General features: G+C 48.2%; 1 protein-coding gene across 1 annotated transcript in view; it reads right to left on the bottom strand.

The window, feature by feature from the left end:
• nonC (serine/threonine-protein kinase Smg1) overlaps positions 1-18,038 on the bottom strand; it is a 357,997-nt gene that overhangs the window by 318,326 nt on the left and 21,633 nt on the right. Inside the window, 1 exon segment of the mRNA XM_068344859.1 lies at positions 10,160-10,406. Coding sequence (XP_068200960.1) covers positions 10,160-10,382 — 223 coding nt within the window. The 5' untranslated portion in view covers positions 10,383-10,406.

The following is an 18,038-nucleotide window of genomic DNA, read 5'->3' on the forward strand; positions in this document are numbered from 1 at the left end:
CCTGTACGCTGGGACTTCCCGTCCCGAGATCCTGTGGGAGACCGCAAGGGGAGTTCCTCCACACAGACTGATCCCCATTCTCCTGGAGGACCTGGACGACGGGACGGGCTCCTCCGTGAAACAGATCGACGGGGGTGCCAGTCCCTGTCTATCATCTCGATGGGGAGACCCGTCTAGGCTGTCCATCCTAGGCGACGGCTCCCTCCACTGATCGGATGGAGTGGCTCTAGGAAGGGACTAGGCCTACAAGACGAGGTCCTCCGCCCACCGGCTGACTCTCTGGCGGGGTTCTTGGCTTGTATGGAGGGGAACGGGGACTTCCCGTCCCGAGATCTTGTGGGAGACCGCAAGGGGAGTTCCTCCACACAGACTGATCCCCATTCTCCTCGAGAACCGGGACGGCTCCTCCGTGAAACAGATCGACGGGGGTGCCCGTCCCTGTCTATCATCCCGATGGGGAGACCCGTCTAGGCTGCCCATCCTAGAAGACGGCTCCCTCCACTGAGCGGATGGGTTGGCTCTAGGAAGGGACTTAGGCCTACAAGACGGGGTCCTCCGCCCATCAGCTGACTCTCTGGCGGGGCTCTTGGCTTGTATGGAGGGGAACGGGGACTTCCCGTCCCGAGATCCTGTGGGAGACCGCAAGGGGAGTTCCTCCACACAGACTGATCTCTCTTCCTCCTGTGTCGTCTCCGACATTCCTCGCTTGAAGGGCCCGAAGGATCGAGCCCCGATGCGGATCCAGGGTGAAGGACTAGCATAGGACCTCTTCCATGTCCAGTGGGGACCTCAACCGCGTCCTTGGTACATCCCACGCCAGCGGATCCCTCCGCAGCTGAAGCGCCTGAGGCCTCTACCCATGAATCTGGTGATAAGAAAAAAGGAACATTATTAGGCCACATGGGGTCCTCCGCCGAGACGCCGTCCCTACGAGAGAGACGTGTCCCTCGGACCCCCACACACTCACCTGTAGGCGCCTGATCTGCCCTGAACAAAGAAGGTTCCCCCCACAACATCTCACCCTTGGGAAGGAGGCACCAATTTCTTACACTTCAAGGACTTACCTCGTCCCCTACTCTGGGTAGGGGAGAAGAATGCACTCAACCTGCCCCCTCTCCTGCCGACGTTGCAGGGGAAGACATGCTAGTTTCCCTAGGAGACCTCTTCGAGTCCGTCTTCATCGTGCCGCATTCTGACGGCGAACTGGCTTTGACAAGAAAGCCCAACACGAATACCCGGCTCTAGGCCCAGGACAACGGCGAACGTACTCCAAAGCACACACAGAGATCGCTAAACCCAAGCATAAAGCAAGGCAAAGCACTAAAACGCCAATAAAAGCACAAAGGAACGATCCTAAAAGAACACAGATAAGGCACTAATCACTCGTGAAGGAATCGAGACCATGTAGTAACTACATAGTAACGCGCACAAAGGGGGTCGCACAGAGAATAAGGAGCGGTGTGTGTGAACACAACGCGACCAGAAAACATATTGGGGAGAGCTTCTCAAAGACGGGTGACCTGCCTGGGCAATGCCCCCAGGTCATGTTATTTCCCGTTATTCAGGACAGTATAGAACATGGAAGTAGGGGGAAACTACGTAAAAATCTGGTCGTCAGAGAGGAGTTACCAGTAATCTCCTATAAAGTGTTTCAAGGTAAGTCTCTGTGTCGGAACAAAAATATATATATATATATATATATATATATATATATATATATATATATATATATATATATATATATATATATATATATATAATATATATATATATATATATATATATATATATATATAATATATATATATATATATATATATATATATATATATATATATATATATATATATATATATATATATATATATATATATATATAATATATATATATATATATATATATATATATATATATAATATATATATATATATATATATATATATATATATATATATATATATATATATATATATATATATATATATATATATATATATATATATATATATATATATATATATATATATATATATATATATAATATATATATATATATATATATATATATATATATATATATATATATATATATATATATATATATATATATATATATATATATATATATATATATATATATATATATATATATATATATATATATATATATATATATATATATATATATATATATATATATATATATATATATATATATATATATATATATATATATATATATATATATATATATATATATATATATATATATATATATATATATATATATATATATATATATATATATATATATATATATATATATATATATATATATATATATATATATATATATATATATATATATATATATATATATATATATATATATATATATATATATATATATATATATATATATATATATATATATATATATATATATATATATATATATATATATATATATATATATATATATATATATATATATATATATATATATATATATATATATATATATATATATATATATATATATATATATATATATATATATATATATATATATATATATATATATATATTATATATATAATATATATATATATATATATATATATATATATATATATAATATATATATATATATATATATATATATATTATATATATATATATATATATATATATATATATATATATATATATTATATATATATATATATATATATATATATATATATATATATATATATATATATTATATATAATATATATATATATATATATATATATATATATATATATATATATTATATATATATATATATATATATATATATATATATATATATATATATATATATATATATATATATATATATATATATATATATATATAAAAGAAAAAGTAAGTTAAAAGACAAAAATACCGGTAATGGCCCGAATAAGTGAGGAGGAAGAGCGGAAACAACCGTTCTCCATCCAAACCAAAAGTAAAGTGACTAAATCACAGGTGTGTGAACGGGAGTGGTAGCAAGCTACACCCCCTACCCCCGCTAACTAGCGGTGTGGGTAGTTAACCCTCGCTAAATTTTAATGGCTCGTCATTTCAGCTCCGCCAAAAGTATAACCACTAATAAATAGCGTGGTTTGTACAGTATTCCAGTTACAGAACAAATAAACTTATTGGCTTAATTATATAGATGCTTAATTCTTATGATAAAAATTATGACAATTTCTTAAAAAATGTTATTTTTATAATAAAATAAATTTTTGAATATACTTACCCGGTGATTATATAAGCTGCAGCTCTGCTGCTCGACAGAAAACTCTACGTTCAAAATCCGCCAGCGATCGCTATGCAGGTAGGGGGTGTACTTCAACAGCGCAATCTGTCGTGCAGGTACTCAGTACTCAATGTAAACACAGAACTCAATTTTCTCCTCGGTCCACTGGGTCTCTATTAGGGAGGAAGGGAGGGTCCTTTAATATATAATCACCGGGTAAGTATATTCAAAAATTTATTTTATTATAAAAATAACATTTTTCAATATTAAACTTAGCCGGTGATTATATAAGCTGATTCACACCCAGGGGGGTGGGTAGAGACCAGCATTAATTGTTTACATTATTATGAGCTAAGGATTTTGTATTTCATTTTAGCAGTTATTCAAAATAACAAACATAAAATAAATAAGTACCTGGTAAGGAAGTCGACTTGAACAATTATTCTGCCTTTTTAAGTACGTCTTCCTTACTGAGCCTCGCGATCCTCTTAGGATGCTGAGCGACTCCTAGGAGCTGAAGTATCAAGGGTTGCAACCCATACTAAAGAACCTCATCAAAACCTCTAATCTAGGCGCTTCTCAAGAAAAGAATTTGACCACCCGCCAAATCAACCAGGATGCGAAAGGCTTCTTAGCCTTCCGGACAACCCAAAAACAACAATAAAAAACATTTCAAGAGAAAGATTAAAAAAGGTTATGGAATTAGGGGAACGTAGTGGTTGAGCCCTCACCCACTACTGCACTCGCTGCTACGAATGGTCCCAGGGTGTAGCAGTTCTCGTAAAGAGACTGGACATCTTTAAGATAAAAAGACGCGAACACTGACTTGCTTCTCCAATAGGTTGCGTCCATTATACTCTGCAGAGATCTATTTTGTTTAAAGGCCACTGAAGTTGCGACAGCTCTAACTTCATGTGTCCTTACCTTCAGCAAAGCTTGGTCTTCCTCACTCAGATGGGAATGAGCTTCTCGTATCAACAGTCTGATATAATAGGATACTGCATTCTTTGACATAGGCAAAGAAGGTTTCTTAATAGAACACCATAAAGCTTCTGACTGTCCTCGTAAAGGTTTAGTTCGTCTTAAATAGAACTTAAGAGCTCTAACAGGGCATAAGACTCTTTCTAGTTCATTTCCAACCATATTTGAAAGGCTTGGAATATCGAACGATTTCGGCCAAGGACGAGAAGGTAGCTCGTTTTTGGCTAGAAAACCAAGCTGTAAAGAACATGTAGCCGTTTCAGATGAAAATCCGATGTTCCTGCTGAAGGCGTGAATCTCACTGACTCTTTTAGCTGTGGCTAAGCAAACCAGGAAAAGAGTCTTTAAAGTGAGATCTTTAAAGGAGGCTGATTGTAGTGGCTCGAACCTTTCTGACATAAGGAATCTTAGTACCACGTCTAAATTCCAACCAGGTGTGGCCAAACGACGCTCCTTCGTGGTCTCAAAAGACTTAAGGAGGTCCTGTAGATCTTTGTTGTTGGAAAGATCTAAGCCTCTGTGACGGAAGACTGATGCCAACATGCTTCTGTAACCTTTGATAGTGGGAGCTGAAAGAGATCTTTCTTTCCTCAGGTATAATAGGAAGTCAGCTATTTGGGTTACAGAGGTACTGGTCGAGGATACTGATACTGACTTGCACCAGTTTCGGAAGACTTCCCACTTCGACTGGTAGACTCTAAGAGTGGATGTCCTCCTTGCTCTAGCAATCGCCCTGGCTGCCTCCTTCGAAAAGCCTCTAGCTCTAGAGAGTCTTTCGATAGTCTGAAGTCAGTCAGACGAAGAGCGTGGAGGCTTGGGTGTACCTTCTTTACGTGTGGCTGACGTAGAAGGTCCACTCTTAGAGGAAGAGTTCTGGGAACGTCCACCAGCCATTGAAGTACCTCGGTGAACCATTCTCTCGCGGGCCAGAGGGGAGCAACTAACGTCAACCTTGTCCCTTCGTGAGAGGCGAACTTCTGCAGTACCTTGTTGACAATCTTGAACGGGGGGAATGCATAAAGGTCTAGATGTGACCAATCCAGTAGAAAGGCATCTATATGAACTGCTGCTGGGTCCGGGATTGGTGAGCAATATAACGGGAGCCTCTTGGTCATCGAGGTTGCGAAGAGATCTATGGTAGGCTGGCCCCATGTGGCCCACAGTTTCTTGCACACATCCTTGTGTAGGGTCCATTCTGTTGGAATGATCTGACCCCTCCGACTGAGGCAATCTGCCATGACATTCAAGTTGCCTTGGATGAACCTCGTTACTAGAGAAAGGTTTAGATCTTTTGACCAGGTGAGGAGGTGCCTTGCGATCTCGTACAACGTCATAGAATGGGTCCCTCCTTGCTTGGAGATGTACGCCAAGGCCGTGGTGTTGTCCGAGTTCACCTCCACCACTTTGCCTTGAAGGAGGGACTTGAAGCTTTTCAAGGCCAGATGAACTGCCAGTAGCTCCTTGCAGTTGATATGTAACGTTCTTTGATTCGAGTTCCAAGTTCCCGAGCATTCCCGACCGTCTAATGTCGCACCCCAGCCCGTGTCCGATGCGTCCGAGAAGAGAACGTGGTTGGGGGTCTGATCAGCCAGGGGCAGACCCTCTCTGAGGTTGATACTGTCCTTCCACCAAGTCAGGGACGACTTCATCTTCTCGGAAATGGGGATCGAGACCGCTTCTAGCGTCTTATCCTTCTTCCAGTAAACAGCTAGGTGAAATTGAAGGGGACGGAGGTGTAGTCTCCCTAACGAAACGAACTGTTCCAGGGATGAAAGCGTCCCTATCAGACTCATCCACTGTCTGACTGAACATCGTTCCTTCTTTAGCATGTTCTGGATGCATACCTGGGCTTGACTTGTTCTGGGGGCCGACGGAAAAGCCCGAAAAGCTTGACTGTGAATCTCCATCCCTAAATACACAATAGTTTGGGATGGGACCAGTTGGGACTTTTCCATATTGACCAGGAGACCCAATTCCTTGATCAGATCTAGAGTCCACTTTAGATTCTCCAGACAGCGACGACTGGAAGAAGCTCTTAGAAGCCAGTCGTCCAAATAGAGGGAGGCTCTGATATCCGCTAAATTCAGGAATTTGGCAATATTCCTCATCAGCCTCGTAAACACAAGAGGAGCTGTGCTTAGGCCAAAGCACAGGGCTTGAAATTGGTAGACAACCTTTTCGTAAACGAATCTCAGAAAAGGTTGGGATTCTGGGTGGATGGGGACGTGAAAGTATGCGTCCCTTAGGTCTAAAGAGACCATCCAGTCTTCCTTCCTGACCGCTGCTAGAACGGACTTTGTGGTCTCCATGGCGAACATCTGCTTTGTGACAAAGACATTCAGCGCACTGACGTCTAGCACCGGCCTCCACCCTCCTGTCTTCTTTACCACTAAGAAGAGACGGTTGTAGAAGCCCGGGAATTGATGGTCCCGGACTTTGACTACCGCTCCCTTTTCTAGTAAGAGAGACACCTCCTGCTTCAAAGCTCGTCTCTTGTCTTCCTCTCTGTACCTGGGAGAGAGATCGATGGGAGACGTTGCTAGAGGGGGTTTGCGTACAAACGGGATCTTGTACCCTTCTCTGAGCAACTTCACAGATTGTGCATCTGCGCCTCTTTCCTCCCAGGTCTGCCAGAAGTTCTTGAGTCTGGCTCCCACTGCTGTCTGAAGAAGGTAGCAGTCAGACTCTGCCTTTAAAGGACTTGGTACCTTTCTTCTTCCCACGTCTCCCTTCGGCACGAGCACCTCCTCTGCTGGAGGCTCTGCCACGAAAGGGCGGAATGAATCTGGACGCTGGAGTGTCCATCCTGGGTCTTGACAAGGTAGGCAAAGGGGTGGCTTTGCGGGCAGAGGACGCAACCAGGTCATGGGTGTCTTTCTGAATCAAGGAGGCAGCAATCTCCTTTATCAAGTCCTCTGGGAAAAGGCACTTTGAGAGAGGAGCAAAAAGAAGTTCCGATCTCTGACACGGAGTTACTCCAGCTGACAGGAAAGAGCAAAGGTTCTCCCGTTTCTTGAGGACCCCGGAGACGAACGAAGCCGCAAGCTCACTAGATCCGTCACGTATGGCCTTGTCCATGCAGGACATTATGAGCAAGGAAGATTCCTTGTCAGACGGGGAGATCTTCCTGCTCAAAGCTCCCAGACACCAGTCCAAAAAGTTAAAGACCTCGAAGGCTCTAAACACTCCTTTCAACAGATGGTCTAGGTCTGAAGGAGACCAACATATCTTAGAGCTTCTCATGGCTAGCCTGCGGGGAGAGTCTACTAGACTTGAGAAGTCGCCCTGGGCAGAGGCAGGAACTCCCAAGCCGAGAACTTCTCCCGTGGCATACCAGACGCTCGATCTGGAAGAGTGTCTCGCAGGGGGAAACGTAAATGCTGTCTTCCCTAGGTTCTTTTTGGACTGCATCCACTCTCCTAAAACTCGTAAAGCTCTCTTGGGTTCGTCAATGTCCGTATGTGGGTCGTCAATGTGTGCAGCGTCGTCATCATCAGAGAGTCCATCATCTGAGAATTGAGGAGGAAGCGGCAAAGGAGTAGGAATCGGCTGGTCAGCTGAGTCCGGCAGCACGGGTGCACGCGTGACTGAACCGGACGCAACGTCATGGAACTGTTGCCCAGTCTGTGAACTGGCAACAACCATAGCAGCGCGGGGACGCAAAGCGTATACTCCCGACTGTCTAGTCTGATGTGGGCGAGTAGAGGTAACCACACTGGGTTGCGGAGGTTGACGCACCGCGTCAAAACAAAACAACTTAGACTGTTGTTGTACCTCGCGAACGTCAACGGAAGGTTCCGTGCGTCGCTGAACGTCAACATGCGGCTGGCAGGGTACACTGGAACGCATGGGTGGCGGGACTCTCTCAGCTGGAGTGCGGCAGAAGGTAGCCTCAGCGTCCACCGGACGCACAACCGTGGGTGGTTGTAGGCTAGAGGTTGGTGCAGCATCAACCTTCTCCGCACGAAAGTCCTGCATCAATGACGTTAACTGAGACTGCATGGTCTGCAGCAAAGACCACTTAGGGTCTACAGGAGCAGGTGCGGCAACAGACGGTGTTACTGCCTGATGCGGTACCGCTTTGCCTCTCTTAGGAGGTGAGCAGTCGTCGGAAGACTGCAGCGAGTCCGAACTGACCCAGTGGCTACAACTGGGCCGTTGGACTTGCGCGGAAGGGACCGACTTGCGCTTAAGAGGCCGCGAGACCTTGGTCCATGGTTTCTTACGAGAAACCTCTTCCACAGACGAGGAATAAATGGGCTCTCTCGTCTTTGTGTGGGTGGGGCGATCTTGGGTAGATACGCCCGAAACCACGGAGGGAACGTCTGTTCGCTGATTAAAGCCTCTCGAACCCTTTGGTCGTACGACATTGCTTCTCCCCTGGGCTTGGGAGCTTGCAAGAGGTCCCGGACTGGGAGGACGACAGGCACGAACAGACGAACCCTCAAGCGCAACACTATCCACAACACTATCCACAACACTGCCACTCACTTTATCACTACCCACTGCACTCTTACACTTCAGCTCCTTGACGTCTGCCATGAGCTGGTTACGGTCACTAGCCAAGGACTCGACTCTCTCACCCAGAGCTTGGATGGCACGCATCATATCTGCCATCGAAGGTTGTTGAGTGCTAGAAGGGGGATCAGGAGCAACCACTACAGGGGAAGGAATAGGTTGTGGGGCATGAGGAGAGGAAAATTCAACGGAGCGAGATGAACTTCTCCTGACTCTATCTCTCTCTAGCCTACGTGTATATTTCTGGAATTCGATAAAATCGAATTCCGAAAGCCCAACGCATTCCTCACATCGATCTTCCAATTGACAGGTTTTATCCCGACAATTGGAACAAACGGTGTGAGGATCGATAGAGGCCTTCGGAAGACGCCTTGAACAGTCCCTAGCATTACACTTCCTGAATTTAGGGACCTGAGAAGGGTCAGCCATTTTGAATTAGTCAAAGGGGAATTCAAAAACTATCCAAAGTCATCAACAAATAATCCGATATCAACAAAAGAATGCAAGGATGTATTGAAGATAAAGCCTGCAAAGCGAAAGCTCAAAACTAGAAACGTGTACTTCACCAAAAAGTTGTGAAAACCAATCCAGTTAGCAACAGCGAATTTAGTAGGTCTTGCCGGTGGCACGACAGAGAGAAAATTGAGTTCTGTATTTACATTGAGTACTGAGTACCTGCACGACAGATGGCGCTGTTGAAGTACACCCCCTACCTGCATAGCGATCGCTGGCGGATTTTGAACGTAGAGTTTTCTGTCGAGCAGCAGAGCTGCAGCTTATATAATCACCGGCTAAGTTTAATATTGAAAACTGAATATTATATAATGAGCTAACATGACAGTTATAGCAAAGATATGGAAGGGTGTGTGTGGTTATGTGGACCGATGGCCAATCTTGATCAAGTTGATGGTTAAATGATTAGTGCCAAATGTCTGACATCATAATAGAATTGATACTAATATGGGATACATATATTTTTCCTTTTTTTCTTACCCGAGATTGGAACAAATATCTATGGAATTTGAAGATAATTTAATTACATTAAGTTAGTCTTTAGTAAAATTAATTGAAAGCAATAAAAAACATACAAAATAAAGTAACAAAGAACATACTGTAGTTTTACGACTAAATTGTCTCATGCAAAACATGTTAAAAACAGATTGGTGTGCTGCAGTAAAGAGCTTGCATCTTTTTCACTTTTCACAAAAAAAAAAAAAATAGTTGCCAGATACCACTTGCTGAATATAGTATGGTATAGTTATATGCCATATGTCTGAAACATGGAGAGAACTGGTGCAACACTTTACAGAACTGTTCAATTGTACAACTAATAATGAGAAAACAAGGCAATATATAAATATCATACCTTTATGAGGACGGTGCTTTATGACATCAAGCTTTTCTGTATCACTCTTCATCTCTTCATCCATGTGCCCTCCTTCAGAGGGACCACGTCGTTCTCCTATGGCAGAATGGCGGTGAGGAATACCCCGACGATAACGGCCACTGCCTCTTCCTCCTCCCCGATACTCGCGTTGAATTTTTCCACCAACAGCCCCATCTTCTCTATCACCAGGTCCCCCAACCATTGTAATTAATTAGGGGTTTGGGGTCTACTGAAAATGACCAAGAGTTTTGATTATGAGCTTCTACTCTTCTATACATAAGACATCTTCCAAAAATCACAAATTTGAAATAATTTATATCTTTCCTAACTATATAAACCTGAGGCTCTTTACATAGGAGTTTTATTTCGGCCCTAGATGAGACCAGCCGTTTAGATTTTACAAGGTGTAACTACCCTCCGCTAGTTATAGGAGAGGTAGCGGGGGTAACCAACCAAGCCGCTCACACCAGAACTAGTAAACACAGTTACTTTGCAATTGCGGCTTCAGGTTTATTTAGTTAAAAAAAATGACAAATTCAGAGATAATTTGTATTTTTCCTAACCATACAAACCTTAGCTATTTACATACGGTTTACTTTCGGCGTAGCTGAAAATGACGAGCCAATAGTTTTTAACCAGGGTTAACTACCCCCGCGCTAGTTAGCAAGGGGGTAGGGGAAAGGGTAGCTTGCTACCCCTCCCCCCCACACACCGGTGAATTGTCTCACTTCACTTAGAGGTAAGACTTGTCTTGGGGGACAGGGCTGGCGGGCAAATATGTGTAAATAGCTAAGGTTTTTATGGTTAGGAAAAATACAAATTATCTCCGAATTTGTCATTTGTTCCGTAACCGAAATACAAACCACACTATTTACATAGGGTGACTTACCCCTTAGGAAGGGTGGAAAGTCCCCAGCCTTACTGGCTTTGGCTTTACCCGGGGACTCAGAATCCGAGTGAGTAGCACTCGAGAAAAAGAGTCCCTGCACCTCGCAAGTTCCTTGCTCCGCAAGGAACGTGTGGCCTACATAAGTTTGTGTGTGGAAGAGGAGTGTGACTCGTCCTAGGAAGTTGACCTGGAGTCCTTTAGATGGAATTCTAGGCTAGGACGTTCCCAATACCACCTCGTCAGGGTATGGGCGACGCGACAGTATTAACTTAATACTAGGAACACAAGCGAGCATGGTTTACCTGCAGAGGTTGAGGTCAGCTATGCAGAGACCAGGATGCTGCTTTCCCCAAGAGAGGGGAGGATGAAGAAAGAAGTAAGGGCCAGACATACTCTTTCATTCACGCAGACTAAGACCGGGTAACAACGCCCTCAACCTTCTGCTACTTGTCCATAAAGGAGCCTGAGGTTAGACCAGCTGTTGTGCAGCCACCACGGGGCCGATAGAAAAGGTATCGAGGCTCCTGTGGGTCACGTCCTGCATGTAGTGGGCTGTGAAGGTCGTTTGACGCTTCCAGACCCCAGCTTGTAGCACCTGCGTCACAGAGAAGTTTCTCTTAAAGGCAGGGACGTAGCGATGCCCCTGACGTCGTGTGCCCTAGGGCGACGTGACGGAGAAGGGTCAGGATTCAAGGCGTGATGGATAACCCTTCGAATCCAAGTCGAGATGGTGTTCTTGGTGACCCTCCTCTTAGTCCTTCCCGTGCTTACAAACAACGCTTGCACGCGGGGACGAACTGCAGCTGTCCTCTTCAAGTAACGCCTCAGACTCCTCATTGGGCATGATAGAAGATGGTATGGGTCACTTGTTACAGAACGGAGACTCGTGACCCTGAAGGAGTCGAACCGTGGGTCCGGCACTCCAGGGTTCTGAGTCTTGGCAACAAACTCAGGGACGAACCTGAACGTTACCTCCCCCCATCCCCTTGAATGGGCCATGTCGTATGAGAGACCATGAAGTTCACTAACTTGTTTGGCAGAGGCCAACGCGAGTAAGAAAGCCGTCTTCCAAGTCAGGTGGCGATCAGAGGCCTGGCGTAATGGTTCGAAGGGAGGTCTCTTCAGAGCCCTGAGAACCCGAACCACGTTCCATGGAGGAGGTCTCACTTCCAACTGAGGGCAGGTAAGCTCATAGCTACGTATGAATAAAGAGAGTTCTAGCGAGGAAGAAATGTCCACTCCTTTCAGCCTAAAGGCCAGACTTAAGGCTGAGCGATAGCCTTTCACCGCCGAGACCGAAAGGCGCATTTCTTCCCGCAAATACACGGGGAACTCCGCTATTGCTGGAATAGTGGCATCGAGTGGAGAGATACCCACCCACGACACCAACCACAGAAGACTCTCCACTTCGCCTGGTAGACTCCCGCGGAGGACTTTCGCAGGTGACGAGACATTCTTTCCGCAACCTGTTGCGAAAAGCCTCTCTCCGTGAGGAGACGCTGGATAGTCTCCAGGCGTGAAGCCGAAGCGAGGCTACGGCTTTGTGGAAGATGTTGCAATGTGGTTGTCTGAGTAGCTCGTGTCGTGGGGGAAGTTCTCTCGGAAGTTCCGTCAGGAGTTGCAGAAGGTCCGGGAACCATTCCTCGTGATGCCATAGCGGAGCTATCAGGGTCATAGACAGGTTGACCGATAGTCTGGTCCTGTTGAGCACCCTTCTCATCAGTCAAAACGGTGGGAAGGCGTATACGTCGATGTTGTCCCACTGCTGTTGGAAAGCATCTTGCCAGAAAGCCTTGGGGTCCGGGACTGGGGAGCAGCACAGAGGCTGATTGAAATTCAAGGCTGTCGCGAACAGGTCCACCGTCGGGGAACCCCACAAAGTCGGGACTTTGTTGGCTATCTGAGGATCCAAAGACCACTCGGTACTCACTATCTGCGAAGCTCTGCTCAGACATTCCTCTTGCCAGGAATGAAGCGAGCTGATAGTGTTATCGAGTGGATTTCGGACCACCTCAGAATCTCTACTGCAAGATGGGATAGTTGTTGTGAAAAGGTACCTCCCTGCTTGTTGATATAAGCCCCTACCGTGGTGTTGTCGCTCATCACCACCGCGGAGTGGCCCGCCAGGGTCCGTTGGAACTGTTGAAGAGCCAGATACACGGCCTTCATCTCTAGCAGGTTGATGTGTAGGTACTTTTCTGATACTGACCAAAGACCTAAGACCCTCTGGTTCAGAATGTGGGCCCCCCACCCTTCTTTTGACGCATCCGAAAACAGCGTCAATTCCAGGGGAAGGACGAGAAGATCCACTCCCTTTCACAGGTTCTCGTCGATCAGCCACCACCGCAGGTCCGCCTGTTCCGAGGGTCCTATAGGGACCAGAGAGTCCGGGGAATCGGAGCCCTGACTCCACCGGGACTTGAGCCACCATTGCAGGGATCTCATCCTGAGATGGCCGTTCGGGACTAGACGGGCCAGGGAGGCTAGGTGACCTAAAAGACGTAACCATGATTAGGCTGGAAGCTCTTCCCACCTGAGGAAGGGCTCTGCCACCCTCCTCAGCCTTGCTATCCTGTCGTCTGATAGAAAGGCTTTGTGGAGATTGGTGTCTAATAACATGCCTAGATAAACTAGTCGCTGGGACGGCTGCAGAGAGGACTTCTCGAGATTTACCATGATCCCCAGATCTTGGCAAAGTCCCAGAAGCTTGTCTCGGTGTCGAAGAAGGGTCGACTCCGAGTCTACTAGGATCAGCCAGTCGTCCAGATATCGGAGGAGACGGATGCCGTTCCTGTGCGCCCATGACGAAATCAGGGTGAACACTCTGGTGCTGTGGAGAGACCGAAGAACAGTACCTTGAACTGGTAGGTCTTGCTGTCTAGGCTGAATCTCAAGTACTTCCTGGAAGACGGATGGATTGGGATCTGGAAGTACGCGTCCTTCAGATCCAGTGTGCACATGAAGTCTTGTGGTCTCACTGCAAGTCTGACCGTGTCTGCTGTCTCCATGCTGAACGAAGTTTGCTTGACAAACTTGTTCAGAGCTGAGAGATCGATGACGGGTCTCCAGCCTCCAGACGCCTTCTTTACAATGAAGAGTCGACTAAAGAAGCCTGGGGAGCCGTCGACGACCTCTTGGAGAGCATCCTTCTTGAACATGGTCTCGACTTCCGCCCGAAGGGCCAGCCCCTTTGCCGATCCCATGGCATAGGAGCTCAGCGACACTGGATTCGCTGTCAGGGAGGTTGAGATGTTGTGAATGGGACGCAATAACCTTGGCCGATCACAGAGACCGTCCAAGAATCGGCCCCATGTTGCTGCCACCTGTGCACGCAACTTTGTAGGCATCCCCCCACAGGTGGACACGCGGGGGGACTGCCACTCCTAGCGTTTACGGCCACGGCCGCTCCCTCTAGGAGTCTTGCCTCCCCTGGAGGACTTACCACCCCTCTTGTCCTTGACATGAAAGGGCTGAGGCTTAAGACACCTTCGTCTTAGCTGCCGGAGCCTGCTTCGGTGTCTTGCGAGGCTACTGTTGATGTTGTTGTGGAGCTGGAGGCTTGTAGGGCCGAGATGTGAGGGCCCTTTGGAGGAGCGAATCCTGGTTTGACTTCCTCCACCTCTCAGCTGTGCGTCCCACGTCCTTGGGCTCAAACAAGTTTCCTCCAAGGATGGAGGAGTGTCTGAGCCTGCAGACATCCACGGCAGGGACCTGCGGATGGAACTTCTCAGTCACCGCATCACGTCGCTTCAAGATCGAGTTGGCCCATAGGTTGGTAACTTGGGTGGCCAGGAACTCGATGGAGCGAGCGCCCGAGAGGAGGCAGGTCTCCAGGGCCTTCCTATTGCTCTCCTTAGACAAGTCCTCGGAGCGCAATAGGATGCCCAGAGAACCCAGCCAGACGTCCAGCCACGAAGTGGCCTGCATGGCACACTTCGCGACCTTCTCCTGGCTCAGGATCTCCGAAGCCGAGAAAGTAACCTGCCGGGAGGAGAGCTTCTTAAGCGAAGTTCCCCTTGTGAGCTCTTCCACCGAGTGGTGGAGGGGAAGAGCTAAGCTGGACTCCCCCATGATCTCAAAATACCTCCTCTGCTGTAAACGAGGAGGTGGGAGGAGTCTGTTCCCAGCAGAGGAACGGCTGGAGGAGGCGAGGTCAGCGAGCTGAGCTTCGACCTTGTCTCTGGCACTCTTCACCCCCTGGGACCAAGGCAAAGCCGCGCTGGCCCTTGGGGGTTTCTGGGTACCGTAGACTTGGTCTAGGACCGTATCCTTGCCTTCGCTAGGGGCGATCTCCGCGTCCTTGAACCTGTTGAGTTGCTTCATCAGACTCAAGACCTGCCAGAAGGCAAGCTCAGACTCATGCTGCTCTCCTCCCTGTGGACTGGCAGCCAAGTCTCCCGTCCCCAGAGGCTCTTCTTGGGGAGACACGTGGACGTTCTCCCGTGGCCTGGTTGGCTCTGGACGAATCCGCGAAGACGACTTAGGAATCGTCTTTGAGTCCTTGGGTTCCCTCCTGGGTGGGATACAGGACTCCAGCAAAGAGGTCTGGAAGGTACCTTCCACGCGAGACGTTTCTCTTCCTCGAGGTGGGGTTCCTCCCATTGGTGCCGTGGGAGAGGCCCTCGCCTCGCTGGACTCTCCTGAGGACGGAAAGGCTTCGTCCACAGGAGAAGGAGAAAACGACCGCGAAGGGGATGGAGCCTTCTTGACGGACCTCTTAGGAGCCAACTTCTCCCTGGGAGAAGTCACCACGAAGTCCACTCCTCTCTTCTCTTCAGCGGGAGCGAGTCTGTCCTTAGCTTGAGTCCCAGATCAGCGAGGGCTGGCTTCAGAGCCTGCACCACCGCTTTCATCAGGTGACCAAACCAAGACTGACGGGTGACGGACGCAGTGTCCGTAATCTCCGCTGGAGGGAAGGGGATCGCCTGATCCTTCGGAGTGGACGCAACAGGGCCTACCTGGAAAGAAGAAAGGGAAGAATGTTGCCTAGACCTTTCCAAAGACTCTTCCCGGTCCTGGGTGAGAGACCTGCGCTTGCGCGGGGGTGATCCTGATGGCGATCTGGAAGTACGCGTCCCTGTCGTAGGCACGAGCTGCGGAACCCGGCGAGAACGGAGGTCGCGCTGGAGGTTGCGCGATGGAGCATTCAAGGACTCACGCGCGGGTAGCTGCTGGAGCACGGGCGCACAGCCACGCGGAGATAAACGCGCGCTGGCGCGCAGGTGAAGGTGTGCGCGAGCGCGCAGGTGAATAAGCGCGCGAGGGTAGAGGAGATCGCTGTCGGTCAGGAGAATGGTGACGCGCAGGAGATCGACGGCGCCCTGGAGATCTATGGCACGTGGGCAAGCGATGGCGAGTCAGCGAGCGATGGCGCGTTGGCGAACACTGGCGGACGGGCTCAGGAGATGAAGGCTCGTGGGCGCGCGGGCGCGCAGGAACTCTTGAAGTGCGCACCGGGGAGCGTGCGCACTGTTGCGCAGGCGAAGATGGGCGCACAGGAGCGCGCGAGCGAGGCGAAGGAGTAAGGTCCTTGCCTGCGTCCAGATCCGAAGAACTAGGGTGCATGGGCGAGCGTTGGCGCGCATCAGGAACAAGGTGCGCAGGTGCGCGCTGACGAGCAGGAGATCGTGTGCGCTCAGGAGACCGATGGCGTGCCTGGCGGGCAGCAGGAACAGAAGGGCGCTGACTGCTAACAGGAGAGCGCTGGCGAGCAGGAGAGAGCTGACGATCAGGAGAGCGCTGGCGAGGCGAGTCTGGTAGCTGCAACTCGGGAGAGCACTTGTGCGCTGCGCGTTCGCGCAGGGGAACCCTGACGCGCAAGGGAATTACCCACACCGTGGGAGACCTCCCTTTGCCCCGAAGGGACCGGTGCCCGTCGGGTGACGGGGTGAGATGGCGCCTGCTGCGCATCTGCGCCGGAGGTGGAAGGTCTGGTAGGCGTGGGAGATCACGAGCGATCTGCGGAGAGGTCCAGGGACGTGGCTGCTAGGGTCTCCTCCCGACGAGGAGAATCCTCTGCAGAGGAAGGCGGCGGAGACGACTCGAAGAGGCGCCTCTTGACTCCCTTATAGGGAGACGGGAGGCCCCTACGGCGAAGAGGACGATGAGCCTTACGGCGAAGGCGGCCTTGAGGAAGGTCATCCACATCGTCGGTCCTCCGAAGATGAGTCTCTGTCAGTGCGCTCCCCCGGGGAGGAGGCACTCCCGCAGGAGAGACCGTGAGACTCAACTTCCCCTTCGAAGGATGTTCAGAAGGGGGAGCAGAGCCTTCAGCAACGTCAGCAACAGCAGCAGCAGCAGAGGTTTGACCAGACCCGTCGGAAGCCTCTGCCACAACCACGTCGACAATAGACAGAGGGTCTACCTCTGCTATCACCGGCAATTGTTTGACAGCAGCCCCCAACTGGATAAGGTCAAACAGGGCTTCCTTGGAGGGCAAGCCCTTAAGCCCCAAGGAAGCCCAGAGCTGATAAGAGATCATCATTAGACACAGCATGGTCATCATAATTAGAATCAAAATCCTCCCCTGGAGGAGGAGGGGGAGCCGCCCCGTTATGGGAGGCAACGCCCTCTCTCGCACTCCGAGATCGGGAAACAGAACAATGGCCTACGCCACCACTTGGCGGTCTCTCACGAGAGGCCGGCCGAGTGGGAGCTTCGGAGGAGGTTTGGGCGGCGGAAGAAGAGTCCTTGGAGCCTTCCTCCTTCAAGGCAACACTTGAAGGAGAAAGGTCTCTCTTGGACTTCTTCTTACGCCGCCAGGCAAACCTCTCCTACTGGGAGGTAGACCACTCCCTGCACTCACTACACGTTAAGTCTCTAGCACACCGTTGACTTCGACACTGCGGGCAAAGGGTGTGAGGATCCGTCTCGACCGTCGACATGAAGGTACCACAGGAGCGGCCGGAGAGTCCAGGGCATTTGCGCATAATTGCGATGAAGGTAGAGGCCAACTTCCAAACACACAAA

The sequence above is a fragment of the Palaemon carinicauda genome, chromosome 21 (assembly GCF_036898095.1).
Source record: "Palaemon carinicauda isolate YSFRI2023 chromosome 21, ASM3689809v2, whole genome shotgun sequence".
NCBI lineage: Eukaryota > Metazoa > Arthropoda > Malacostraca > Decapoda > Palaemonidae > Palaemon > Palaemon carinicauda.